This window comes from Equus quagga, chromosome 1, assembly GCF_021613505.1.
Source record: "Equus quagga isolate Etosha38 chromosome 1, UCLA_HA_Equagga_1.0, whole genome shotgun sequence".
Lineage (NCBI taxonomy): Eukaryota > Metazoa > Chordata > Mammalia > Perissodactyla > Equidae > Equus > Equus quagga.
Genome location: NC_060267.1, coordinates 144,949,223 through 144,977,044, shown reverse-complemented (window position 1 = coordinate 144,977,044; position 27,822 = coordinate 144,949,223). Strand labels below are relative to the sequence as shown.

Below are 27,822 nucleotides of genomic sequence, written 5' to 3'. Positions count from 1 at the left end.
TCAATTGATGAATATTTGAATTGTTTTCACTTTTTAAAATTATTTTTTAAAATTCTTATTTTTTTTTTTGAGGAAGATTAGCCCTGAGCTAACTGCTACCAATCCTTCTCTTTTTGCTGAGGAAGACTGGCCCTGAGCTCACATCCATGCCCATCTTCCTCTGCTTTCTATGTGGGCCGCCCACCACAGCATGGTGTGGCAAGCAGTGCCACATGCACACCCGGGATCTGAACCGGCGAACCCCAGGCCGCCGAAGTGGAACGTGCACACTTAACCGCTGCACCACTGGGCCGGCCCGTATTATTATTTTTGAATAATGCCACTATGAACCTTCACAAGTGTTTTGGGGACATATATTTTCATTTCTTTTGCATATATGTCTAGAGTGGAGTTCCTGGATCACGTGGTGACTATGTTTAACCACTCAAGAAACTACCAGACTATTTTCCAAAGTGGCTCCACCATTTACATTCCCACCAGCAGTATATGAGGGTTCCGATTTGCCCACATCTTCCTCAACACTTGTTATTGTCTGTTTTATTTACTATAGGCATTCTAGTGGGAACCCAAGTTTTTCTATCAATTTTCATACTTAGGAGAGGGCTGTTAGTTCATCCAAACAGCAGAAGGGGCAAGTCTGGCCTCCTGGTTAAGAACATGGGCTGTGACCCAGGGGGCCCAGGTTGAAAGCCTGGCTCTCTCCACTTCCTCAGACACTTTTGAAACTGGGCTTGGGAAATGAGGTTAGTAACATTTCCTCCCTCCTGGGGGTGGGTGGTAGGGTTAAATGAGCAAATGTTTCTGGCACATTTTCTTGGTGTCCTAGGGCTGCCACAGCAAACTCCCACACACTGACAACAGAAGCTTATTCTCTCACTGTTCTGGAGCCTACAAGTCTGAAATGAAGGTGTCGGCAGGGCCACGCTCTCTTCTCAGTCTCTACGGGAAGATGTTCCCTGTCTCTTCCAGCTTCTGGTGCTTGCTGGCGATTCTTGGCAGTCATCACTCCAGTCTCTGCTTCTGCCTTCACAATGCCTTCTCCCCCGTGTGTCTGTCTCTCTGTGTCCAAATTTTTGTCTTCTGTTAAGGACACCAGTCATTGGTTTAGGGCCCATCTTACTCCAGAATGACCTCGTCTTAACATGATTACATCTGCAAAGATCTCTGTTTCCAAATAAGGTCCCATTCATAGCAACTGGGGTTAGGAATCCAACATACCTTTTTGGGGGACACAAGTCAACCTATAACATACATATTAAGTTTAATGATTTATAAGTTTGAGTTAAGTTTATACTTTAGGTTTTAGGTTAAAATGCCCTATTCAAGATGATATGGGGAGGAGTATGGGAGAAGACAAAGGATCCTAATCTCATAGTGGCACCTAAGCCACTGGTGCTTGGTGACCTGTGCGTGAGGCCTTGTGCTGGAAAAGCAGGAAAGTGCTGAGCACTGGGAATGGTGCTGGGCCAGGAATGAGGGAAGGCAGTTTACACAGACAATGGATGGAGTGGCTGCATCCTAAGAACTTAGACTCTGAGGCAGGGTGTCAGGTCCTTTCCCACCACCTCTTCAGTCTCCTTTGACCCTCATTTTGGGCAGTGGGAGCCTAGCGCTGGTGAGGGCCCTGCAAGGGGGCAGAGATGAGGCCCAGAAGCATAGGCTTCATCCCAATGCAGATCTGCTCACCTTATACTTGGCTGGTGAATTTAGGCCACTTAGAGACCCCTTCTGTGCTCCTCATTTGTTGTTCTGGGGGCAAATAATCACAAGATTTGGAGAAATAGCTAATTTTCTCTAAACATAGGGTAAAATTGAAATTTGCCTTTGTGAATCCTGACTGCAGAGGCAAGTGACCCCGGGGTCTGCATATGCCAGGTCCCCAGGCCCTGTTTCTTCCTCTCCTGCGTCTCCCACGAGTATTATTACAGTTCAGAAGGAAGTGGCTAGTGAGCTGCAGCTGGCTTTGGGAATATTGCCCAGTGTCCTTTTTTTTGATTGATTTGTTTTGGCTGCCTCAGACTTAAAGCAAATTATTCAGAGGCTGGGCTTTGTGGGAGGAAACAGTCATCTGGGGACTAGAGATAAGGCTCAGGAAAGCAGGAACCAAAGGAGGACAGAAGCAAAGCTTTGAAGCTGCTATCACAGTCAATTTCCAAAAATACATCATGAAGCTTTTCAAACAATCATGAGAGTACAGCAAATGGTGCACTGGCCCTTCATTCACATCCTCCAGGTGAAACAATTATCAGGATTTTGTCACTCTTGCTTGTCTTTCCTCTCCCCTGCCCCTCCTTTTTTCTTTCCTTTACGAAGCTTTTGAAAGCAGATCCCAGACATCACACCATTTCACCCTTCTAGACTTCAATATGCATCTCCAAAAATTATGGACATTTCTCTTACATAACTACAGTGTTATCCCACCAGGAAAAAGTTAAATTTTTTGCATATCATCCAATACGGAGCCCATAGTCACATTTACCTGATTGTCTCAAAAAAGATTTTTTACAGTCGGTTTATTTGAATCAGGATTCCAACGAGGTCCTGAGATTCTTTCATCAGCTGTTCGAAAGGGTAAGTCTGAGGCAAACCACGATTGGAGTGAGTCAGTTCCTGAGGGCCCAATCAACTCGGGGAACCCAGCAATAATGACTGCGGGGTTGGGGGGTTGAAAAGCTGAGGTCTGCTCACTAAGGCAATGTCCCTTCCACGGCGCCCCAGGCTGAGTCGTGTGCATTTCTAACTTCTTGCTGACTTCAAATTCTCAAATCTTAGCCTTTGTCACTACGCCCTCTCCAAAAAAAGCTGGCTCAATGCAACAGCCTCCAGGTGTTACTTCAGCGTCCAAGTTCTTCCCGCTCCTTGGGAACCACCGGCTTGGGTAGCTAATAAACACTCTGGAGTCTAAGATCAGTGGTTCTGAAACTTGGGTGCACACCGTTATCATCTGGAGAGCTTTAAAAACTACTAATGCCTGGGTCTGCCGCCCAGAGATTCTAATCAGCCTAGATTGCGGCCCGGGCACTAAGAGTTTTTAAAGATCCCCAGGTGATGCTAACACGCAGGCAAGGCAGAGAACCACGGAGGAGCCCTCCAGAGCCACTTTCACCCCTCAGCTCTCCCAAGCCGGCCTCCCACGGTTAAGCAGGAGCTCTTTCTGCGGGCGGGGAGAGCACAAGCCCCGGGCTGCGGCGGGGGCGGGACCGCGAGCGCGGAGGCTCGGATACGGGGCGTGGCTCCGCGGCGGGGGCGGGGCCCGCGGGGACGAAAGGCGGGAGCAGCCTGGCGCGGCAGCTCGCCGGCCCCAGACCAGCGGAAACGCCTCCGTTTTTCAAAACAAAGAGGAGAGGCGGGAGGCGTGTGCGGTGCGCAGGGCTGAGACTTCCTCGGGTTGGTCCCTCAGGCACGAGCGCTTCAGCATCTTTGGGTGACAATGGAGGGAAGCATGGGGGGCGGCCGGCGCTCGGGGTCCGATGGCCTCCGGTGGCCTTCGAAGACCATGCCGGCCATGGAGGAGCTGCAGAGCCGCTTGCAGGAGACCCTGGACGTACTGTCCCCGCAAGAGCTGCGCAGCTTCCGTCGCATCCTCAAGACGGTGGACGAGGAGCCGCGCGTGAGCCCGCTGCAGCTGGAGCTGGAGGGCGGCAGCGCGTCGGGGCTGGCCAGCCTGCTCGCCAAGCACTACTACCTGACGGCCGCGCCGCGCGTCCTCGCCAAGGTGCTGCAGCAGCTGCGCCGCGCCGACCTGCTGGCCCGCTGGCAGAATGCCGCCGCCGCCGCGGACGACTACGGCCCGGGTGAGCGCGGGGACTGCCCTCCCGCCCGGGGATTCCCGGCCTTGGGGGGGGGGGGGCATGGGGGGGGTTGGGTGAGCGCGGGGTTCGGCCCTTCCTCCCCGGGCATCCAGGACAGCCCCGCGCCCAGGTTAGCGGCGGGGGACCGGCCTTGGATGGGGGAGGGGTAGAGGAGCAAAGAGGGTGCGGGCGTCCGGGGATCGAGAAAACGCGCTGCGGGAGGTGGGAGCCCAGGGGTAAGTGGGCAGGAGAGTCACCTTCCCAGGCACGGAATCCCAGTGACCAGTTAAAGAGTAGCCATCAGGGTCTACCAATTCATTTTGGGGTCGGCTCGGAAATCAGACTGACTTAGCAGGCCTGGGATACATTTTTAACGAGTAGCTCCAAGTGATTGTGATGTGGGAGGTTTTTAGACGAGGCAGAGAGAAACGGAGTGTTAGAATCCCCACGGCCACATCTTCAGTGGGTGTGTTTATGGGGCGGGGGTCCCTCTTCTTGCACGCCTTTAGACCATTTGCCATAAATCTGGGAAGCTGTGGTTTATGATAAAGAAATGTAGTATGTAACAGGATGGGGGAGGTTGGGGCTTTCCCCGCGAAATTTAACGTGTGTGTGTGAGAGAGAGAGCGCGCGAGAGCGAGCAGCCCTTGTATGCAAGGCGTTGAGGTGGACGCTAAAAGGTGCCATCGCTGCTCTCTGACCTCAGCATGCTTATGATCTGGTTGAGTTTTGAGGTCTGTTGCTGATTTTTCTTAAGATTTGTAATGGATGACAACTGTAGTCGCCCACAGAACATGACCTGTAGGCAGAACACGGCCCCATGGAGACTGCACTTGTGCAACACTGATCACCTTGTCCCTCGGGACTTCCTTGTTTATGGATCACTCTTTTAATCACCCCTTTAGATTGAGTCTCTTGCTGTTGGCAAAGTGGTTTTCTTTCCCAGAATCATCCAAACTACACAATATGGTTGCACAGTGTAGGTACCCAGTAAGTACTTGCATTGAATGCTGAGAGACAAGGTTAAATGAAATAAGATAGGGTGTGGTCTTTTACTCCGCCTTTCCCTTTATTGTCGTCTTGGTCTCCTCTTCAGGAAGTGCAGGTGCAGTAATGTTAATTAGCCCTGGTCTTTTTCCTCCCTGGCCTGGGTCTTTCTGCCCTTGAACCTGACTGGGATCTAAGGGAGTTCTGTTTCAAGTTTCCAGCCTCATGAGTTTGAGAGAGGGTGTTCATAATCCGAGAAACCTGGTCTAAAAGGAGATTGAAGCCTGCCGGATCCAAAAACATAAGAGACAACTGAATTCCTTAGGAGGAGCTTCCTGTTAACAGGAACAACAGCAGATCTTGATTAGAAAGAAAAAAATGAAAAAAAAAATAATGTTCTTTTTCTGTTTTATTCTCTTTTCGTGAAAATTCATCCAGTGATTCCAAGAAAGGTTCCCAAGAGAAGCTATGATTGTGTGGATGGTGAATTGGTAAATATTTTCACTGTTTCTCCCACACTGTACACTGGTTAGTAAAGAGAACGTTTAGCCACCGTTTGAACTTTTTTTGTGCTGCTCCTCTTCCGGTTAAGGGGGACTATCTGTGTGGTTGTCTCCAGTGGTCAGATCGTTATAATAGGAAAAGGTAACAATCACCAGTTAAAACCACTGCATGCATTAACCAAACTGAGGTGTGCAGTGGTATCATCTCCAATTTACAAGTCAAAGGAGGTGAGGCACCGGAGGTTAAATGAAGATTCTATGGCCTTGGGCAACTACATAAATTGCTGGCTGCAGGGTACTTTTGGTTTTTTTAAAGTTTTAATTATGGAAATTTTAAACAAATACTAAAGTAGAATAGAAAAATGAATGTCTCAAACTCCAGCCCAGCTCTTATCACCCTGCTTCAACAATTAGCAACATGTGATCAGTCTTGTTTTCTCTGCTTTCCCCTCCCAGTTACTTTAAAGGACATCCACTTTCATCTACAAATATATTTTTTTTTTTTTGGAGGAAGATTAGCCCTCAGCTAACTACTGCCAGTCCTCCTCTTTTTGCTGAGGAAGCCTGGCTCTGAGCTAACATCCGTGCCCATCTTCCTCTAGTTTATACGTGGGACGCCTACCACAGCATGGCTGCCAAGCAGTGCCATGTCCGCACCTGGGATCCGAACCAGCGAACCCCGGGCCGCCGAGAAGCAGAACGTGCGAACTTAACCGCTGCGCCACCGGGCCGGCCCCTCATCTACAAATATTTTAGTATATATCTCTGAGACCTTTTTCAAAATAGGACCACAAAAAGAAGTTCCTTAACCTTGGCAAAGATGCACTTAGTATTCAGATTTTCTTGGCTGGTTCCTTTGTCTTTTACAGTTGGTTTGTTTGAATCAGGATTCTGATTCAAACAAGGTCTACACAATGACATTTGATTAGTTCGTCTCTTAAGACTGAATTTATGGTACTTCTCCCTTCTTTAAACTTTTTCTTCTTTATTTGTTGAAGAAACCAGGTTATTTGTCCTGTAGAATGTCCCACAGTCTGGATTTTGTTGACTGCAGCCTGTGTTGTCATTTACCATTTTCTTATCTCTCCGTATTTCCTTAAACCAGTAGTTATGGCTGCATATAGGAATTTAAAAACAGATTGGCCTAGGGGCCGGCCTGGTGGTGCAGCGGTAAAGTTCACACGTTCCACTTTGGTGGCCTGGGGTTCGCTGGTTCGGATCCCAGGTGTGGACATGGCACTGCTTGGCAAGCTGTGCTGTGGCAGGTGTCCCACATATAAAATAGAGGAAGATGGGTGTGGATGTTAGCTCAGGGCCAGTCTTCCTCAGCAAAAAGAGGAGGATTGGCAGCAGATGTTAGCTAATCTTCCTCAAAAAAAAAAAAGAGATTGGCCTATTAGTCCTAGTCTGAGAAAGATATGTGAAAGGATGATAAATCAAGTCATGCCTCCCCTCACCCCACCTCCAGAACTGACTCAGAGAAGCAATCAGTGTGCCTCTGATCTGAACTGGAAAGCCTTTCCATTAATCCTAGAAAAAACTTGTCTTATATATATAGGTTTGGATTTATATGTATATATATTTGGATTTCTGAGCCTGGTTTGGTTTAAATACTGTTTCTTGGCTTTCCTGGAAAACAGGACCGTTATGACCTGAGTGGCAGGCGGAAGGCCTTCCTCATGTGTGTGAAGAGGAACAGGCCCGGGGCTCAGCACGACGTCATGCTGATGAAGGAATGGCTTGGCCAGTGCCAGTTCGAACATACATCCTGCATCGATCCTGACAAAATGGTAACAAATTAAAAACAAAAATGAAAAATTGTAACTTGGATTTTATAACCTTCCTTCATCTTTTTTTTTTTAAAAAAAATGGGGTTTTGGTCCCTGGCGAGAACCAGGACCTGCTGAGTAATGATATGTGTGTCCTGATGAAATTCTTGATGCTTTTGTAATCTTATGTGTGTGGTACCCCAGCTCCCCTTCCAGTCAAGCAGGGGCCTCTTGGGGTCCAGTCTTGGCTGGGGCTGTGTAGTTGAAGAGGGAAGGAAACCCAAGATGGGATCCTCAGCAAGATGCGCAAGGAGGCCCAAGGAAAAGCTGTGAGTCCGGAGTGGGCTAGGTCCAGAGCATTTGGGAGCAGGGGAGACCAAGGAAGCAGCTTTGAGAGGTCAGTAGGAGGCCAGGCCAGAGGGATTCCAGCAACTTCAGAGCCCAAGGATTTTGAGTCCTTGTGGGACTCGCTTGGAACTGTGGGAGGGGGTGGGGCTGAGAGCCCTGGTAGAACTGCATTGTGACTTAAGGAGATGACACAGAAAAAAATACGGTGAAAGAGTGGTGGCGGTTGGGTGGGAACTCCTTTTTGACCTCTTTGACCCTAGCTGAGCTGCAGCCCAGACCTGCTCTTATTTGGGGACAATAACATAGGAAAGCCCTTCATAGATCCTTTGAGTCACTGCTAAGGAGGATCAAGGAAGGGCATAGCAGGACTTATGAATGCAGCATGGACTGCCAGAGTTGGAATCCTGTCTCTAACTGTTGTTACCTTAAATCTGGTTCTCAACCTAGGGTAATTTTGTCCCCCAGAGGACATTTGGCAATGTCTGGAGACGTTTTTGGTTGTCACAGCTGGAGGGTACTGCTGGCACCTAGTGCATAGAAGCCAGGGATGCTGCTAAACATCCTAGAATGCCCAGGACAGCCCCTGCAGCAAAGAATTATCTCACCGCAAATGTCAGCAGTTCAATAGTTGTAGAAACCCTGCCTTAAATTGACTACTTATCTCTGAAATGGCTGTGATGATAGTAACGGATCTTGCAGGGCTGTTGTGAGGATGAAATGAGCTGCTATGTGTAAAAGATCTCAGAATATTGGCTGACTTATAGTAAGTGCTCAGTAAAGTTAGATGTTATTAATATTTCAAAGCTAAAAATAGACTCCTTCATTTTTCCCAAGGATTGTACCAGAATCTCTTCCACATTACGTGATTTTTAATCCAGTCTTTTCTGTTCAGGTGGAAGATATTGCCAGTGTTCTTTTGGTTTATTCTCCCAAAGGTCCGGAAGTCACCTTTTTCTGTACATCTTGTCCACGTTTATTTGTATATATTTAGCGATCTTACTGGCAAAAGTATTTTGCTGTTTAAGTTTCATTTTGCAGATTATCGTCATGCTCTACGTAATGACATGTTGGTCAATGACAGACCGCATATGTAACAGTGGTCCTATAAGATTAGTACCATATAACCCAGGTGTGTCCTAGGCTGTACCATCTAGGTTTGTGTAAGTACACTCTGTGATGTTTGCACAACGATGAAATCACCTGATAATGCATTTCTCAGAATGCATCCTTGTCATTAAGCGATGCACGGCTATTAGTTTGGTTAAACATCTTTTGGTTATTTTTTTCCTTCTGTATAAATTACCCATTTGTATCCTTTGCCCTTTTTCCTACTGGATTTTCTTTTCCTTGTTCTTATTCTTTAGTTATGCTCCTGGACATTATTATTATTTTTTAAGATTGGCCCTGAGCTAACATCTGTTGCCAATCTTTTTTTTTTTTCCTCTTCTCCCCAAAGCCTCCTAGTACATAGTTGTATATTCTAGTTACAGGTCCTTCTAGTTCTGCTATGTGGGACATGGCTTGACAAGTGGTGCCACGTCTGTGCCCAGGATCCGAACTGGTGAAACCCTGGGCCGCCGAAGCGGAGCTCATGAACTTAACCACTTGGCCACGGGGCTGGCCCCCCTAGACATTATTTATTTACAAAATATACTGCAGATATTTTTTGTCTACCCTGTTACTTGCCTTTTGATTTTTTGTCGTCTTAAGTCATATCTAAGTCTTTTAATTTTTGCAGTAAACTTGTCAGTCTTTATATTGTCGTCTTGGTTTTTGTGTCTTGATTGAACCCCATGCCTTCCAAACTTTAAAATTTTTAAATTATTTTTCTGTAATATTGTTAGAGTTTAAGGTTTACTTTCTACTCTCTGTAATTTTTATTTTTGCAACAGTGTGAGATAGGAGGTCTGACTTTCTTTCCAAATGGACAGTCAGTCACCTCAACATTTATTGAGTGATGCATCCTTCCTCCCCGTATATGAAATTTCACCTTTATCATGAATGAAATTCTTGTATATACTTGGATCAATTTCTGGCTTCTAAAATATTCCATTCATCTATTTGTTTGTACTTAGGCCCGTATATCACTGTTGTATTCATCATGATTTTGTAGTACATTTTGATGTCTAATAGGACCTATTCCTCCTCATTGAGTTTGTTTTTGTTTTTTGCTTCTGAATTTCTTGGTTGTTCTTGAGCATTATCTGTTCCCTATGACCTTGAGAATAATCTAGTTAAGCTCCACAGAAATCTTTTGGGATTTTGATTGACATGACATTGAATTGAGATTAATAGGAGGTGAATTGACAAATTAATAGCATTGAGTCATCTCAGTCAGAAGCATCAGTATGTCATGGTTTGTTTACATTGCCTCTTCACTAAAGTTTTTTTTTATCGTTTTCTTCCTCTAGGTAATGTGCATTTCTTCTTAGGTTTATTTCTAGGGATTGGTTTAACTTTGGTGTGACCATGTATGAGATTTCTTTTTCCATTATGTAATTTGAATGATTATTGCTGGGTTATTGGGAGCTCTAGATCATTGTATCTGGTCAAGTTGCTGATCTGTAGTTCTGTGGTTTTTAGTTGATTATTTTATATTTCTAGATAGTTGTGTTATCTGTAAATAATGAGCTTTGGCTCTTTGTTTCCAGTATTTGAACTTCGTTTAATTTTTACTTATTGAAATGGTTAGGATCTTTGTTACAGCTGTATAGGAGCAGTGATAGCAGCCATCATGCCTTGCTCCTCTTTTTAGTGGGCTAGGTTCTGATGACATCTCCTGATAGATTCTGGCAGGTATATATTATTCAGTAGACTCCTCCATTCCTTTTCATTTCTAGCTTACTTATAAAATAATAATTTTTGTATATAAAATAAGTTAATACAAAATTTAAATACATTAACCATTTGGGGAGCTATAATTCTCTTGTATTTGTGGTAGAGAATCAGAGATCCCATAATTTTGTCAAACAAGAACCAGTGGCACAAGAAGAAATCATGAATTCTGAGAGCAAGCAAAAGAGAAGTGAAAGTTAGAAACTAGTGTTTACCTCATACTTCCTCTGTTAGAGATGTAGGTATTTCCGTATTTGTCATCTCATTGGATCACCTTGTAAAGGGGCCATCTCTAGCATTTCTGGGTTTTCCTACCTCCAGTTCTGTTTTCATATGTTATCCTATTTTACAGGAGTTACTTGGAAAAATAACATCATTTCGTGATGGACTAAATGAAATTAAAGATGAAATTGGCTGCTGTCTTGTTACTCTGATGTCCCATGGAGAAAATGGCTTTATTAAAATGAAAGATGATGAAAGAGTCAGCCTGGAAGACATTTTTGAAATGTTTAACAATAAAAATTGTCCAGCACTTCAAGAGAAACCAAAAATCTTTATAATCCAGGCCTGCAGAGGAGGTAGGTGGAGACTTCTTTGTAATAGTCCTGTTTCTAGGAAATTCTCATATTGATGATTGAGGAAAGAAATGCAAATTAAAAAAAATTACTTATTTTAAATTAAGGGGCCCTGAGCTGATGTAACTTTAGTTGTGTAGTATACTAGGGACTTTGAGCTGGGAGGAAGGGATGGAAGAAAAACATAGGTGAGATAGAATAGTTAACTTAGGCTGAGGAAGGGTCCAAGTCACTAACTTCGTGAGGTGGGTCAGGGAACCTCAAATTCTGAGAGAGATGTGTGCAGTTTCCAGGGACATCCCACCATCATGTGATTCCAGGTGCCTTGTGGGACTAACGTCTGACTTATAAAGCTTTTGTGGCTATTTCTCTCTCTCATTGAGATACAAGCTTGTTGTGACTTTTATTAAGGGTTACTGGTGTCAATGGTGTACTATTGTAATTTGTATTTTCATTCCTCAAAAAATAGAGAAAAGAGATAGTGGTGTCGAAACGGATGATGAACCAATGGACTCTGACGACATATCAGAGAAGAGGAGGCTGCCTACATTCAGTGATTATTTCATCATCTATCCCACCCAGGCAGGTAGGACAGTGAGGGTAGATGACAGTGAGATACACATTCTTCCAGAGGGGTTAGGTTATTCCTGATGGTTTTCTAAATCTTTAAAAAAAATTACCTGTGCTTTACGAATTGACGTATTTAAGGAGAAATGTTTATTAACCCATCCATCTCCCTTCAAAAAATGTTTCACTTTCAGAGATGGTAGGTTGGCATCTTACTATTCATGTCTTCCAGGAAGGCACCAACCTCTTAGCAAAGTATCACATGGTAAATAAGATTGTTGACTCTCATGTGAAAAAGATCCTGGACCAAAAGATCTGCCACTTGCTATCTTTGAGACCTTCAGTATTTCTTAACCTCTAGATGTGTCAGTTTAGTCATGTAAAACAAGAATGATAAAACTCACTCATGTCATTGGGATGTTATGTAAATTAAACTATGTAATGCAGATGTTGTGCTTATCTTAATAACTGGCGTAATAAAACCAAAAAAAGAAATTAGCTACTCTTATTGCTAATATGCTAATAACATTATTATCATTATTATTACTAATACTATTACTACTAATAAGTTAAAGTCCAAAAGAATCTTGTGTACTGAAAAGGTGGACTTGATTCACTGGTGTGAAGGGAAACAGAAAAATGTAGAGAAAGTAGAAGTAAGTGGTCAAGGATGTTTATTCAGCTGTTTTTATCTTGACTTTATTTAAAAAAGATTATGATAGTTTACATAGATGTATATACAATTCAAGATGAAATGTTAGTGAAGAAATGGAAGCAAAGGAAAATAAGGGCAGTAATGTAAAATGAAATATACTTAATGGTGAGACATTAAAAATGTCTCTATTGAAGTTAGATATAACATTCCACTCCTTGGTTATTTACCCAAGAGTGAGGAAAGCATGTGGCCTCATAGAGACTTGCACACGAATGTTCACAGCAGCTTTATCTGCAATAGTCAAGACTGGAAACAACCCAAATGACCATCAACAGGTGAATGAATAAAAACAGATTGTGATATATCGTACATGGAATACGACTCAGCAATAAAGAAGTGAGCTCCTGATACATAATACAACGTAGATGAAGCTCAGAATAATTATGCTGACTGAAAGAAACCAGACAAAACAAAGTACATACTGTACGACTCCACAAAGGAAATTCTAGAAAATGCAAACTAATCTATAGTAACAGAAGGCAAATCAATGGTGCTTGGGGATGGGGTGGAAGGGAAGGATTACAAAGGGGCATGAGGACATTGCGGGGAATTGATTGGTATGTTCATAATCTTGATTATGGTGATGGTTTCATGGAAGTATACATATGTGAAAACTTATTAAATTGTCTACTTAAAGTATGTACAGATGATTATCGATTATAAATTATACTTTAATAAAACTGTAAAAATGTTTAAAAGTTAGGTGTAAGACAAGCTTGCTCACTATCACCCCTACTATTTAACATGGCGTGGGTGGTCCTAGCTAATACATTAAGGTAAGAAAAAGAGATAGAAGGATAAATATTCTAGAAATTATTAGTGTTGAATATAGTAGCAATAATCACTTAAAACGTATAATAGAAAATAAAAAGATACCATGTTATTTTTCTTGCTTTAGTGAATGATGTCTAGAAATGACTAAAAAAAGATGAGTAAGAATTTTATTAGAGAAAATTACAAAACATTCCTAAAAGACATAAAGGAAGACTTGAATAAATGATTAGAAATACCATGTTCATGGATAGAAATTTTAATACCATAGAAATGACAGGGTTTTTTCCAAGTTAATTTATAAATTCAATTCCAAAGTGTTTTTTCATGGAATTTGACAAACTAATAATAAAAGTATTGTGGAACAGGTAAGGATCAGGACAAGGAGCCTTGTGCTGCAGTTTTGTTGAATGAATGAATTTTACGAGTATGTGCTGGACTCTATGTTTGAGGGCTAGAGATTCAGTATTGAACAAAAGAGCTAAAAATCTGTCTCCACGGAGCTTATGTTCTGGTTGGGGAGACAGACAGTAAACACGGAGAGAAAATAGATATTGTGTGACTTTGTGATTCCATTTGTATAAAGTTCAAAAGCAAACAAAACTAATCTGTGGTGTTAGAAGTCAGGATACTGCTTGCCCTTGGAGCTGCAGAGTGTTTGGAGTGGTGATGACCAAAGTGGGCAAGATGGAGTGCTGGTACCATCTTGTTTATTGATGAGGGTGCCAGTTATGTGAGTGTGTTCATTTTATGAAAATTTACTGAGCTATTATATGCCCTTATGCTTTGCATCCTTTTCCCTGTGATGGTTACTCTTCAATGAAAAGTTTACCAAAAATGAAACAATATGTTAGATGGCGATGAGTGCTATGGAGAAAAATCACGCCAGAAGAGGGAGTTGTTGAGGGGTAGGGAGTGGAGACTGTAGTTTTTAAAAACAGATGTATAGAGATGTCCCCACTGAGAAGGTGATCATTGGGTAGAGATTTGAAGGACATAAGAGAGTGAGCTATGCAGTATTTGAGAGAATTTGTCTTGTAAGATATGAGTGCTTAGGGTAAAGAAATAACAAAAGCTCTGTGTCAGCCCACGTAGAGACAAATAGACCATTGGGGTTGAACCTAGAGGTAGAACCAAATATGTAGGGAAACCAGATATGTGACTTAAGAAGCCATTACAAATCAATGGTGGAAGAATGGGCCATTCTATAAATAGTGCTAGGAAAACTGGCTTCTCCATGGGAAAAAAATAAAAATTTATTTTCAGATTTCTTGGCATAGAGTTCATTTTATCTTTAATCACCTGAAATCTCTAACCTATCTACAGTTACGTTCTCTTCTTTATCTCTAGAGTTTGTGGCTTCCTTTTATTCTTGATCAATCTTTCCTGTGGTGTATTTAATTAAGAACCCATTTTTACTTTTGTTAATTCTCTCTAGTATATGTATGTTTTTGATTTCATTGATTTTGGCTCTTATTTCAATTTTTCTTCATTTTGGAGGGTTTATTCTACTCTGCGTTTCCTGACTATTTCAGTGCGGTACTTGGCTCCTTATTTTCTACCTTTTTAAAAAATAAGCATTTTAAAGCTCTCGTTCCCCTCTAAGTATTGCTTTCGCTGTAACCCTTACATTTTAATGTGTCACAACCTTATCCTTCAGTTCTAAGAATTCATAAATTTCCATTATTTTATGCATTAGTTATTGACAAATGTCTCTAAATTTCTGGTGTTGGGATTTTAAAATTTCTGCTTTTGTTATTGATGTCTGGTTTATTTGTGCTGTGAACTGAGAAAGAATATCAACTGTGATACCAATTTGAAATCAGTTGAAACTTGGTTTATGTCTTGGCCTACGGTAAATTTTTAATGGCTATCGGACTATCATATTCTGTACGAGCTTAAGACTATGTGCTCTCCACTTCTCGAGTGCTGGCTTCTATAGAATTCTATTAATTAAGCTTAACTGTGTTGTTCAGATGTTTTATGTCTGTATTAAATTTGTCTGTTTGACCTGCCAACAATTGCAATAGTGTTACTGTGTCACGTTATCATGGTGGGTTTGTCAGTTTCTTCTGTAGTTCTAATGTGTATTTTTATTTTCTTTATATATTTTGAGGCAACTGTAGTAGAGGCATATGATTTTAGAACTGTTACAACTTGTGGTGAAATAAATATTTTAACCGTTGTTTGTGGACGTACTATCCCAAATAGTGGTTTTTTTGTGTTAGTTTGTTTTGTCTGATTTTAATATAGATACTCTAGTATTCTTTTGGCCCATATTTGCCTGGTATCTATTCTTTAGACCTTTTTCTTTTTACCTTTCTGGGCCCTATGTTTTAGGTGATCTCTTTTAAACAGAATATAGTGGGGCCGGCCCCGTGGCTGAGTGGTTAAGTTTGCACACTCTGCTTTGGTGGCCCAGGGTTTCGCCAGTTCGGATCCTGGGTGCGGACATGGCACCACTCATCAGGCCATGCTGAGGTGGCATCCCACAGGCCACAGCTAGAGGGACCCACAACTAAAATATGCAACTATGTACTGGGGGCTTTGGGGAGAGAAGAAGAAAAAAAAAGATTGGCAACAGATGTTAGCGCAGGTGCCAATCTTTAAAAAAAAAAAAAAGAATATAGCTGGATTTTGTTTTTTAACCCAGCTTGACATTATCTTTCTTTTTACTGGTGAGTTGGGACAATTTATCTTTATTGTGACTATTGATATATTTTCATTTTTACCACTTTGTGCTATTTGTCCTATTTTTCTTTGCCTTTTCCCTCTCCTTTACGCTCTTACTTTTCATTGATTGTGAGTTCAGTTTGTCATTCTTCCATTTTCTCCCCTGCTCACTGGGAAGGTGTACATTCTGCATCTCTTCTTCTCATGGTTGCCCGTGAAATTTCATTCATGTGTACGTGGTCTGAAGTTAATAGAAAAGCTTATTCCTCCTCCCTGATGACATGAGGAACCTTAGACACACTGTCTCATCTTCTTCCACACTTAGGCACTGCTTTAGTTTAACATTTATTTCTACCCTTTATTTTTTGTATCTTGGTTAACATTCTTTATTTATATGAAAGTATTTATGTATTCTTAAACTCCTTCACCTTCCGCCTGATTTTCTTCTGAATTAAAACATTAATCCAACATGTTTTTATCAGATATGTTGGCAAGTACCAGGGTGGCAAGCACTATTCTAGGTAATGCCTATCCCTTTTTTAAAACTCCACAAATTAGAATGTTATTGTAATATTTTATACAGTCCATGTTTGTTTATGTTTACCCACGTAGTTAACATTTTCTTTGTTCTCTATTCCTTTCTGAATCTTAGACCATTTTTCTGGGTTCATTTCCATATATCCTTTAGAAATTCACTTAAGGAAGATTGAGGTGGTAAATTCATTTTAAACCCAAATCTGGCTGATTGTTTGACAGTATCTTTGCTTGTTCCTTCTTGTGATTCTTTTATTGAAACATTTCATGCTTGGTTATTTTATATTTTGTACCTACTATTTCCAATATCGAAAGTCTTTGGGAGTCACTCATTTGGTTGTTTCTGTTGACTGTCACTCATGGCGATGTTTCTTTGTGTGTTTCAACTCTTAGCTCACCTGTGGAATCCAAATTGGTGGTCTTCCTGGGGGCATAAATAGGGAATACTTCCTTTAGAGAGGACTATCACCCACCTGGATCCCTGTAGCTCCCTTTCAGGGTCCAGGGTTAATGCAGGAGTCCTGGGTTCTTCTCCCTCCCTCCCAGGCTTGCCGTCAAAGCTTTTCCTTTCTAGACGTGCCGGGACAGACATCTTCCTGTAGGCACCGTGCAGCTCTGTTTTTCCTCTTTGCTTTCTGCTCCCAGTTCAGGTTTCAACTTCCTCATTTGGAGGGATGTGGTGCCTTGGAGATTTCTATGAATTCCTATCAGCCCAGAATAGCATTAAAATTTTATTTTAATCAAGAATCAAATTTTAAAGCTGGAAGGGTATTTAAAGTTATCTAGTATCCAAAGCAGGAAACTTGGAATATATAAATCTTTTAGGGTCACCCATTTTCACTTCATCAGATGATGCATACATACATGGTCTGGCGGTACCAAATACGTATGGGGATCTGGGCAACAGGCACTCCATATACCATTGATGAGAGTGAGTGAGTACCACCTCTTTGGAGAGCAATGTGTGATATCTAGTAAAGTTAAAAATCTGTTTACTCCCTGACCCAGCGATTTCGCTTCTGGGTGTGTGCCCTAGTGCTGTGGTGCCCAAACCAGTGGGCACATGAACTCACACAGCGATACTTAACTCTGTGAACCACTAGCTCAGGTAGTTGAAGGTTTGGAAAGTTAGATCATGCAGCATTCTTTTCTGTGATATCATTGGTTAGCTAGGTTTTGGAAGCTTGCTGAGATAAAAAGCGAGTACCATGGTGGAACCCTCGGTTGATAAGTTGTGCAGCGCCCAACAGGTGCACACATCCCATTAATCAGTAATGGTGGTTATTTAAGAACAAAATAAAAATAGTTTTCTTTCCATTTGTGTGGGGTTTTTTCCCCCAAGTGCCAATCAGTTATTAGGATATAAATACTAAATGTAAACCTAACTACTTTAATAAATGGAACTCAGTTATTTCTTTTAGTCTAGGAGCACTGTGAAAAAATTACCGAGACACTAAGGGTACTGTGAACTGAGAAAGTTTGGGCACCTCTGCCCTAAAGAGTCCTCTGCCCCTGTATATGTGGAATACAGTGACCAACTGTCCCAGTTTGCCAGACTGAAGGGTTTTCTGGGATGCTGGATTTTTCACTGCTGCAACCGGGAAAGGGGCAAATGAGGACGAGTTGGTCACTCTAACATGGGTGCTTCTTTGAAATTGTTTACAATAGGGATAATTGAAGTGGAGAGAAAGCTAAAGTCATTGGGAGTGGATATTCATACAGTAGAATATTGTGCAACAATTGAAAAGAATCGTGGAGGAGTTTTAAATGTAGCAGTGCATGAAGATTACATAATACAAATAGTATACCTTGAATATAAAGATTTTAAAACACAAAATAACATATTATCACTGTATCTATAGCTTGTAAAAGTATAAAAATATGGGCAAAAAGAAGAGCCAAAAGCTTTGTGATAGGGACTGCCTCTGGTAGAGGCAGAGAGTGTAGAGAAGGAGGGAACAGAAAGTAATCAAGGAGGAAATTCAAATGAGGCTTCAACTATTTCTCGTCTGAAAGGAAGAGTTGGAACAAATATGCAAAATGTTAGGATTTGTTAGATCTGGGTGGTGGATAGGCAGGTGGGTGTTCTTTACATTATTCTGTGTTCTTTTTGTATATTTAAAGATTTTTGAGAGATGGCAAATATAGGGATTGGCAAAAAAGGGATTGGAAGCAAAAATGTAGGCAACACTGATGCAGATTTGCTGTAAAGGGAGTTGAGAAATGGGGACATTGTCTGGATGGCGATGAGGGATAAAAAGAGTTTTGTTTTTAAGGTGGGCAGTACTGCTGCACAGATGCTGATGGGATGAGCCGGGAGAGAGGGGAAATTTTCAGGAGAGAATACAGATCAGACAGCTAGGAAGCTGAGATTTTGAGCCTAGGCGGTATATATCCTTCAGGCAACATAGGCTGATTTTTCAAATGGAAGAAAGAAGTTACCATTTTCCTCTATTGGGAGGACTCCAGAAAGAGTAGATTTGAGGGGGAGGGGAAATCAAGAGTTCGAAATGGTGATTAGCCATCGCAGTGGACATGCTAAGGAGGTAGTTGATTATTTAAGTCTAGGATCAGGTGACTGGTGTGCATTGGAGAGAGAAATGTGAGAGTCGTCAGCTCATAATGTTCTTTAAGGCTGTAGGCCTGGATGCGGTCACAGGCCTTATTGCAATATGAATAGAATGCCAAGATGAAGAATCAGCAGTGGATGCTAAGAAGGAGCAGCCACTGCTGTGGAAGCCACGTGAAGGAAGTGTTTTAAGGAGGAGGAGGTGACTGACTACATCAGACGCTGCTCACAGGTCAAGTAGGATGTGGACAGAGAATTCACCTTTGGATTTAGAAAAGTGGAGGTCACTGCGAACCTTGACAAGAATAGTTTGGGATATGGACAAAATTGTGGACTCAGGAGTAGAAATACAGCTACATGCAAGAGAAAGGATTGGCCTTAGAAATATAGCATTGAGTGAGAAAAGTCACAGTAGACTTTTGTGTTTTTTTAAAAATTTAAAACAAAACCACACATTGCAGTGTTTAAGGATACATATATATATGTGGTAAAACTATGACTTTTTTTTAAAAAAAGGTGAATGGTAAATACAAAATTAAGATCAGTGGTTTCTGTATGGGGAGGGAGGGAATGGGATCTGGAAGGAGCACACAGGTACGTGCTAATTTCCTAATATGTGAATCAATCAGCAGAAGACCAATACCCCAATAGATCAATGCATATCGGCAGCTAACTGAGAATTCCCAGGGAGCACAGTTAGCATGGAGAAGATGCTCAACCTTACTTATAAGAAGAAAGTTAAACAAGATTGAAGTACCATTTTTCATCTATCAGATTGGCAGAGATCGGAAAGTTTGAATGTGTCCTCTTGGTGAAGAGATAGGAAATTTACTTATTAATTACTGGTGGGACTGTGCATTGGTATCACTTCTTTGGAGGACCATTTGGCATCATCTAGCAGAATTACAAATGCACACGTACTTCCTGTCTAGGAATTCATCTTCCAGGTATCTAGTAGATGTCTGAATGACATGTGCTCAATGTTATTCACTGACACTTTTTTATAGCAAAGTATTAGGAACCATTTAAATGTCCATCCATAGGGGACTAGTTAAATAAATTATGGTAAATCATCGAGTAGAATACTATGTAATGGAGGAAGAAGCCCTTTACTTATTGAAGATGAACAACCTTCAAGGTGACTTGGTGAAAAAAAGTCAGATCATAGAACAGCATGTATAATATGCTGCTGGGGTTGGGAGGAGAGTGGTTACACACTCGAACAGGTATAAACTTCTTCATACATGGAACAGATCTGGAAGGATGCACAGGAAACTGATACCGTTAATTTTCTTGGGCATGGGACAAAGAGGGAGGGAGACTTCACTAGATTTCTTTTGTAATTTGAATTTTGAACCAGTTAAATGTATTATCTATTCAAAAAATGAATTTTAAACATTTTAAAATGGAGTTATCTGCTTTTAAAAATTGGGAGACTTCACATAAAAACTCAGATTTCTCGCATCTGGCTCACCAGAGACATATCAGCTACGTGACCCCTGCAGGTCCCAGAGCTTGTCACTCCTGGTCTGTGCCAGAGCCATGTCTCCTGCATGCAAGAGAAACAGCAACATGCTTTCATCAGTTTCTTGGCTATTTGTGCTGAGTCTTGTGAGTGGGTCCTGCTCATGTTCCCTGGCCAGAGTTGTCTACCCCATTTTACAGTGCAAGTTGGGGGATCCCAGTCCTGGTGATCTTTTGACCTTGTTTGGTAGATCTCTGGACACTCACTGGCTTTCAGCCAGAGTCTAAAGTTCTCCACTTTCACTCATCTGACTCTTTTTTTTTTGTGGTTTAGAATCTGTCCTGATGATTGAACTCATGGCCACAGACTTACCATTGCTGATAATTTTCAAAGCAATGAAAAATGTATGATCTTTCATTTGGGAAGATTCTTGGTAGCTACTCTTGATCTTTTATTTTGTTCACTGGCACATGATTCTTCAGAGGCTGCAGGCTGCATTAGGGCGGAGGCTTTCAATGTCATTTACCATAGCCCACAGTAAGAAATCGCTATTGTATTTCATCAAATCTAATCCCTTGATTGTAAGACATAGCATTATTTTGTGTCATCAAGAAGCTACTAATTAGGGGCCGACCTCGTGGCACAGTGGTTAAGTGCGCACGTTCCACTTCGGCGGCCCAGCGTTCGCTGGTTCAGATCCTGGGTGTAGACATGGCACCACTTGGCAAGCCATGCTGTGGCAGGCGTCCCACATATAAAGTAGAAGAAGATGGGCACAGCTGTTAGCTCAGGGCCAGTCTTCCTCGGCAAAAAGAGGAGGATTGGCAGCAGATGTTAGCTCAGGGCTGATCTTCCTCAAAAAAAAAAAAAGAAGCTACTAATTAATCTATGATACAGCAGAGATTATACAGCACATCCAGGTTGTAGAGATACTAAAGTAAAAAGAAATCTTAGAATTGATAAAATATGTAGCTCATTATAATGTTATATACACTTACATAAAAGTATAAATATATATGTGACAAATACTAGTTTTAAAAATAGTACTTGCCCTTACTATGTTTGAGATACTTTAATATTTTCTGTTATATCCTATGCTATCCCATTATAAAAAAATGTTGGTTTCAATCTACTAAATTGATTTCTTGACTGATTATTGGGCCACAACTTGCAGTTTGAAGAACACTGGACTAGATGGACTAGTGAGCTTTGTGATGTGGTGTTTCTAACTCAGATTTACTCTAAGACGGGCAATACTGAAATTCCCATATGGTTCCCACACTAAACAGATATGTTCTCTGGATTCTTTTACAACTTGACTGAGGTATAGTTGAAGTATAAATTGTACGTATTTCACGTATACAATTAAAACAGGTATGAGTATATACTCATGACAATATCACCATGATCAAGATGAGCAAATATTTCCATCACCCCAGTTTCCTCATGTCATAATCCCTGCCTGGCTCCATCCCATCCCTAGGTCACCACGGATCCGCTCTCTGTTACCACAGGTTAGACTACCTTGTCTGGAATTTTATAGAACTAGAATTGCACAGTACGTATGATGTTTTCTTCCACGCAGCACAATGGTTTTGTGATTCATGCATGCTGTTTTGTATATCAGTATTCATTCCCTTTAATTTCTGAGTAATATTCAATTGTGTGGATATAACAATTTGTTTATCCATTCCCTTGAACATTTGGATTGTTTCTAGTTTTTGATGATTACAAATAAAGCTGCTGTGAACGTTTGTGTGCAAGTCTTTGGGCGTGTTTTTGTTTTCCTTGGGTAAATACTAAGAAATGGAATGACTGGTTCATAAAATAGGTAATGTTTAACTTTTTTTTTTTTTTTTTTGGTGAGGAAGATTGTCCCTGAGCTAACATCTGTTGCCAGTCTTCCTCTTTTTATGTGAGGAAGATTGTCCCTGAGCTAACATCTGTGCCAATCTTCTATTTTGTATGTGGGATGCCACCACAGCATGGCTTGATGAACGGTGTGTAGGTCTGAGCCAGGGATCCAAACCTGTGAACCCCAGGACACTGAAGCAGAGCGTGTGAACCTAACCACTACACCACTGGGCGAGCCCCTGTTTAACTTTTAAAGAAACTGCCAAATTCTTTTCCAAAGTGGTTGTATCATTTTTCATTCCCACCGGCAGTGTGGGAGAATTCCAGTTGCTCCACATTCTCATTAGCGCTTGGTATGATCTGTTTTGAAATTTTAGACAATGTAATGTGGATACAATAGTAGCACCTTGTGGTTTTAATTTGCGTTTCCTGGAAGGCTAATAATGCTGGTTTTCTCTTCATGTGCCTGTTGGTTATTCATGTATCTTCCTTTGCCCAACTTTGTGTTGGGGTGTTTGTTTTCTTAAGTTGTAAGAGTTCTTTATATATTCTGGTTACAAGTCCTTTCTCTGGTATGTGTTACAAATATTTTCTCCCAATCTGTGGCTTGCTTTTGATTTTCTTAACTAATGTCTTTCAAAAAGCAAAAGTTTTTCATTTTAAGTCCAATTTATCAATTTTTTTCTTTTATGATTTATGCTTTTTGTGTTCTAAGAAACCTTTGCCTACCCTGAGGTTGCAAAGATGTCTCATATTTTTTCTGTTCCAATCCAGATTCCTTATGTGAGGGTGCAATTTTGATATTCCCATTGAATTTCCACACTAGATAGACGTGTTTCCTGTTTTTTAACCTAACTAATAATAAAAATAATTTCAGTAGTTAAACTTTTGGGAACCCCCAAATAAATTCCCTATGGGTGTATGTAGGGGTTATTTAAATGTTTAAATGCTACAGCAAAAGTTTAAAATGCTATAGCAAAAGTCAGCAAGAAAAATAAAAGGGATAAATGAAGCAAATATGGCAAAATGATGATAACTATTGAATCCTAGATATAAGTACATGGAGGTTTGTTAAACTTTAATTTCTACTTCTGTGTATATTTGAAAACTTTTATTTAAAAAAATGCATATAAAAAGAATGCCCTCGAGGGGCTGGCCTGGTTGCATAGTAGTGAAATTCATGTGCTCTGCTTTGGCGGCCCAGGGTTTGCAGGGTCGGATCTGGGGCACAGACCTAGCACTGCTCATCAAGCCATGTTGTGGTGGCATCCTACATAAAAGAGAGGGAGATTGGCAACAGATGTTAGCTCAGGGCCACTCTTCCTCACAAAAAAAAGAAAAGAAAGAATGCCCTTGAGAAGTTACGTGTATTGGTCACACGAGGTCCCTGGGAGGCTCAGGTGCTTCCTTTGTTTGTGCCTGTTTCTGTTGTGGCCCAAGACACAATCCTGATAACTGGAGAGTGTTTCTGTATTCGCACTTCAGAGCCATTTTCTCGGCTTTAACTATGAGTCACAGAGCAAGTTAGCTGCCAGTAGAGGAGGAAAATGGACAAAATGTTTCTCTCTTTCCTTTGCAGACCATGTCGCTTTACGGCATCCCCGCACTGGCTCCGTGATGATCGAAGCAATGGCTGAAGTCTTTAAACAGCATGGAAATAGGTGGCACATTGCTGACTTTTTCACCAGAGTAAGTAAATTCCTAGTGAACATGTGCTCCATTCACTCTGAAGCTAATGCACTTGATGAGAACGTTTTCCTGAGAAGATTGACTTTAGCCGTGAAAACATGAGAAATACTGGAAAGTTGCTTGAAAACAGTGGCTGGTGGTGAGTTTCGAGGACTTGGCAGCACTGTTGAGAAGACCTGGCTGAGCCAGATGCTGAGGAGAACTGATAGGGACACTTTCTAATCATTGGTAATACGAGTGAGTGGGATATTAGGTGAGCTTGGAATTTCCCGCCTGCCCTGTGGTCCTGCCCTGCGGTCCTGCCCTTGCAGTCGGCTTCAGCCTGACTCGGGTCCCCCGGGAGAGGGGACCACAGAGGCCTTCTTTAAGGACTAACACTAGCTCTCGTTTGTCCTCCCAGCTCGTAGCCCATAGTAGATGTTCACGGAATGAATGAGTAGCCAAGAATTGCAGCAGATTTATACATAAACAGTAGTTTGGTGGATGGCCCAATTACAGTCATCTGTCATATCAGGATTGAAGAGTAATTTTCTTCTTAATCTGGGAGTTTTATACCCAAAGAGGGCTAAATTTAGAAAAGATGGTACATGAGCACAGTACCATCCATACTAACATTTATTGCGTTGCTCACTCTGTGCCAGTTCTGTTGTCTGCGCTTCACAGATGTTTATCCGTTTATCCATGTAAGCCTTCCAACAACCTCAGGGAGGTCCTGGGATTCACATCCACTCTTACACATGGAGAGCTAGTTAGTGACAGAGTTGGCATTCTAGCCCAGGCAGAGGGCTTCTAGAGTTTGTCCTTAACCACAGTTATATATTAATTACTCCTCACCTCCTCCAGGTATGGTAACTATTTTTATTTCTTTCAAAAAAACATTTAATGTTAAGACTTTACATATGATGCTTAACAGCTTTCAAAACTCATTTGAGATAAGCTCGTGGGGGAAAGGTTGAGGGACTACAGACTGTTTTGACAGTTGTCCCAACCACATTCCCAAATATATTGCTCAATTTCTCTTTTTAAGAAAATAGTTTCTTGTTAGCCTCTCAGGAATACGTAATAGCAAAGATTTAACCAACTGTAAATAGAAATCCATTTTAGTTAACGCTAACTGAAAAATTGGTTTGCTTACCAATGTTCAGTAAGTCTTTATTGAACATCTTTCTTTTTCTTTCTTTTTTTTCTTTTTTGGTGAGGAAGATTGGCCCTGAGCTAATATCTGTTGCCCATCTTCCTCTTTTTGCCTGAGGAAGATTGACCTTGAGCTAACATCTGTGCTAGTCGTCCTCTATTTTGTATGTGGGATGCCACCACAGCATGGCCTGATCAGCCGTGTGTAGGTCCGAGCCTAGGATCCAAACCCATGAACCCCAGGCCACCGAAGAGCAGTGTGTGAACTTAACCACTACACCACTGGGCCAGCCCCTGGTTCACTTCATTTTTAAAGCGCTAGCTGAGTAGATGCTGGCAAGAAAGCCCAAAAATGAGCATTGTGTGGCCTTTGCATTAAAGGCACTTACAACACAGTGATGAACTTACAACCAACCCTGGAATTGTAGAGCTGTTGGATACTTTGACATAACATCCATCCCCTTCATTTTACCAGGAGTTACCACGGCTCAGGAGAGGTTAATATCTTGCCTGATATTACCCAGGGGCAAGTTGAGCCTGAACCCAGGTCTGTGGACTCCTGAGTCCAGTGCTCTTTCCATCCCATGGCACTGCGTTCCAAGCACTTGGTGGGATGTGGACGGTGTTGGCGTGGTTTTCCTGATGCCGTCGTGTAATTCTGCAATCTCGTTCTGTGGGGTTAACTAGAAGGCTGTCGCTCAGGGCCTCACATTATCTTTTCACACTTTTTCAACAGTTTGTGCTTTTATCTTTCAGGTGAATAACAGAGTGGTGCACACTGAATTTCATCTACGTGAGGAACCAATAAAAGTATCACTTGTAATGGAATCAACTTTAACTAAATCGGTGTACTTTTGACATCAGGAAGATTTCGAAAATGACTGCATTATAACAGACTGTAAAGAGCCGTGAGCGTTTGACCTCTAGTACGAATGGTTATCGTTTTGAATTATGACTGTCACCAGTACTTCTCCAGTTTGTTTTTTATATATATGTTACTTTTGTAAGGTTTAACTGTGCTTATTTGATACTTGTAAATAATTTGACTTTTTTTTTTTAAAAGATCACTGTTTTCTGACAAATGTTTTTCCTGAACTGTTACCCAAACATGGAAGTCCAGGTCTCTGTGTACTGTTTTTATCATGTGCTTCTCTTGCCTATTACACCCACCTTCTCCATGCTCAATCTAGTGCTGGTGGGAAGCCTCATTTTCTGGGCTTAGTGGTCAAGACCTGCCCTTATGTGGTCTTGTCATCTTATTTCCCCCACACTGTCTTCTGCAGCCAGACTGATCCCCTTTTTGACCCCGTAAGCCGTTCTCAAGTGTGACCTGGGTGTCTCTGCCTGCACTTTGTGCCCTTGATGCCTTCCACCAGTTCCCCTGCTTCCTTCCTGCTGCCTCAGACCTTTGAACTGCTGTTTTCTCTGCCTGGAACATGGTTCCATCCCATGTAGGTGAGTCCTTTCCATCCTTCAGAGTTTGGTTCAAACATCATTCGCACAGGATAGCTTTCCATAACCCCTCACGCTAGGTCAGCTCTTTCTAAGTGCTCAGAGACCCTATGCTTTTCTTATGTAGCATTTAAATGTGTCGTGGCTGGTTTTGTTTTTGTTGTTTTTTGTGTGTGTGAGGAAGATTGACCCTGAGCTAATGTCCGCTGCCAATCTTTCCTCTCCTTTTCTTGCTTGAGGAAGATTGTTGCTGAGTTAACATCTGTGCCAGTCTTCCTCTGTTTTACGTGGGATGCCACCAGTGTGGCTTGACGAGCGGTGCTAGGTCTGCACGCAGGATCCGAATCTGCAAACCTCGGCCCGCTAAAGCAGAGGGTGTGAACTTAACCACTACACCCCCAGGCTGGCCCCAAGTGTCGTGGCTGTTTAATATCTCTCTCCAGTTCAGTCGTAAGCTTCAAGAGGCAGAGGCCACGTGTCTCGTTTATTGCCGTATCCGAGCTTCTGTCTGTCCCTTAAGACACAGAGAAGCCGTGCAATGAATGTCTAGTGAATGACTGATCCCTGTCTTTTAAGTATTTTATCCATTCCTCAGACCTCGCCTCATTACCTCTGTGCATGTCTAGCCAACTGCTGGTCATCCCCACCTACTTGGATGTCCCATGGCTGCTTTAACGCAACAAGTTGGAAGTTAACCTACGTTTCCCCTGTATCTCTTTGTAAAACCCATCCCATTATTAATGTTCCTTTGACTGCCCACTGCCTGCAAAATATACCCAAAATTCCCTTAGGATATTCCAAGTCCTCCTCTCAGGCCTTAACCTACACTATCTGTGCATTGCCTGTTTGTCCTCCGTCTGGGCCACACCAGGCAATTCCCCCTTCCTTCAATAACCTTTTCTCCCAGAATCGGGCTTGTGGATGAATGAATGTTGAATGAACACTCTTGGATATGTTATCATTTCATGTTCACTCTCTCCTTTTCTGCCTGAAATGCCCTTTTTTCTCACTGTGTGCTTCCTCTATGCCATGCATTGTTCAGGGCACCACTTGGGTCCCATCCCACTGTCAAGAAAGCCTGTCTGTAGACCACTGTGTTTAGAGAAGCAGACTGTGGACTGAGCATGAGTTTTAACTGTAACCGTGTTCTGACTTTCTGTGTAACTCTGAACTGGGTTTGGACCTCACTTTCCCCATCTATATACAAGGAGATTTGGCTCAGCTGACTCTCAGACCTCGTCCTGCTGGACTTCAGTGAACTTCTTGGTGAACTTGCTCATGAACATCCTGCGGATGGGGCTGTTCCTGAGCCCAGCGGTTCAAGCTGGCAGTCGCTTAAGACCGTTGGGCAGGGGTTGGGTGAGAACGCTCTGAAGATTGAGGGCCAAATTGACTGAAGCAACCCAGACTCTCCAGGCCTGTCTCCATTTCAGGGATAATTGTGTCCTTTTTAGTTAATGTGATTTTTTAAGTATATATACATGTGATTTAATTTTTAAACCTTTGACGTCAGATATTTGACATGTCACTTTTTTTTTTATAAAGTATTAAAATGTCTCCTTGGTTTATAAAATATGAACACCGGGTGAGC

General features: G+C 41.9%; 1 protein-coding gene across 1 annotated transcript; it reads left to right on the top strand.

The window, feature by feature from the left end:
• The first annotated feature begins 3,354 nt into the window (after nt 1-3,354).
• On the top strand, nt 3,355-26,448 carry LOC124247149 (caspase-14-like). Its single transcript, XM_046676213.1, has 7 exons — nt 3,355-3,794; nt 5,217-5,269; nt 6,922-7,071; nt 10,586-10,811; nt 11,278-11,394; nt 23,536-23,645; nt 25,536-26,448. Exons 1-7 carry the CDS (start codon nt 3,431-3,433, stop codon nt 25,635-25,637), a joined length of 1,122 nt encoding a protein of 373 aa, XP_046532169.1. The 5' UTR covers nt 3,355-3,430; the 3' UTR covers nt 25,638-26,448.
• The last annotated feature ends 1,374 nt before the right edge of the window (nt 26,449-27,822 follow it).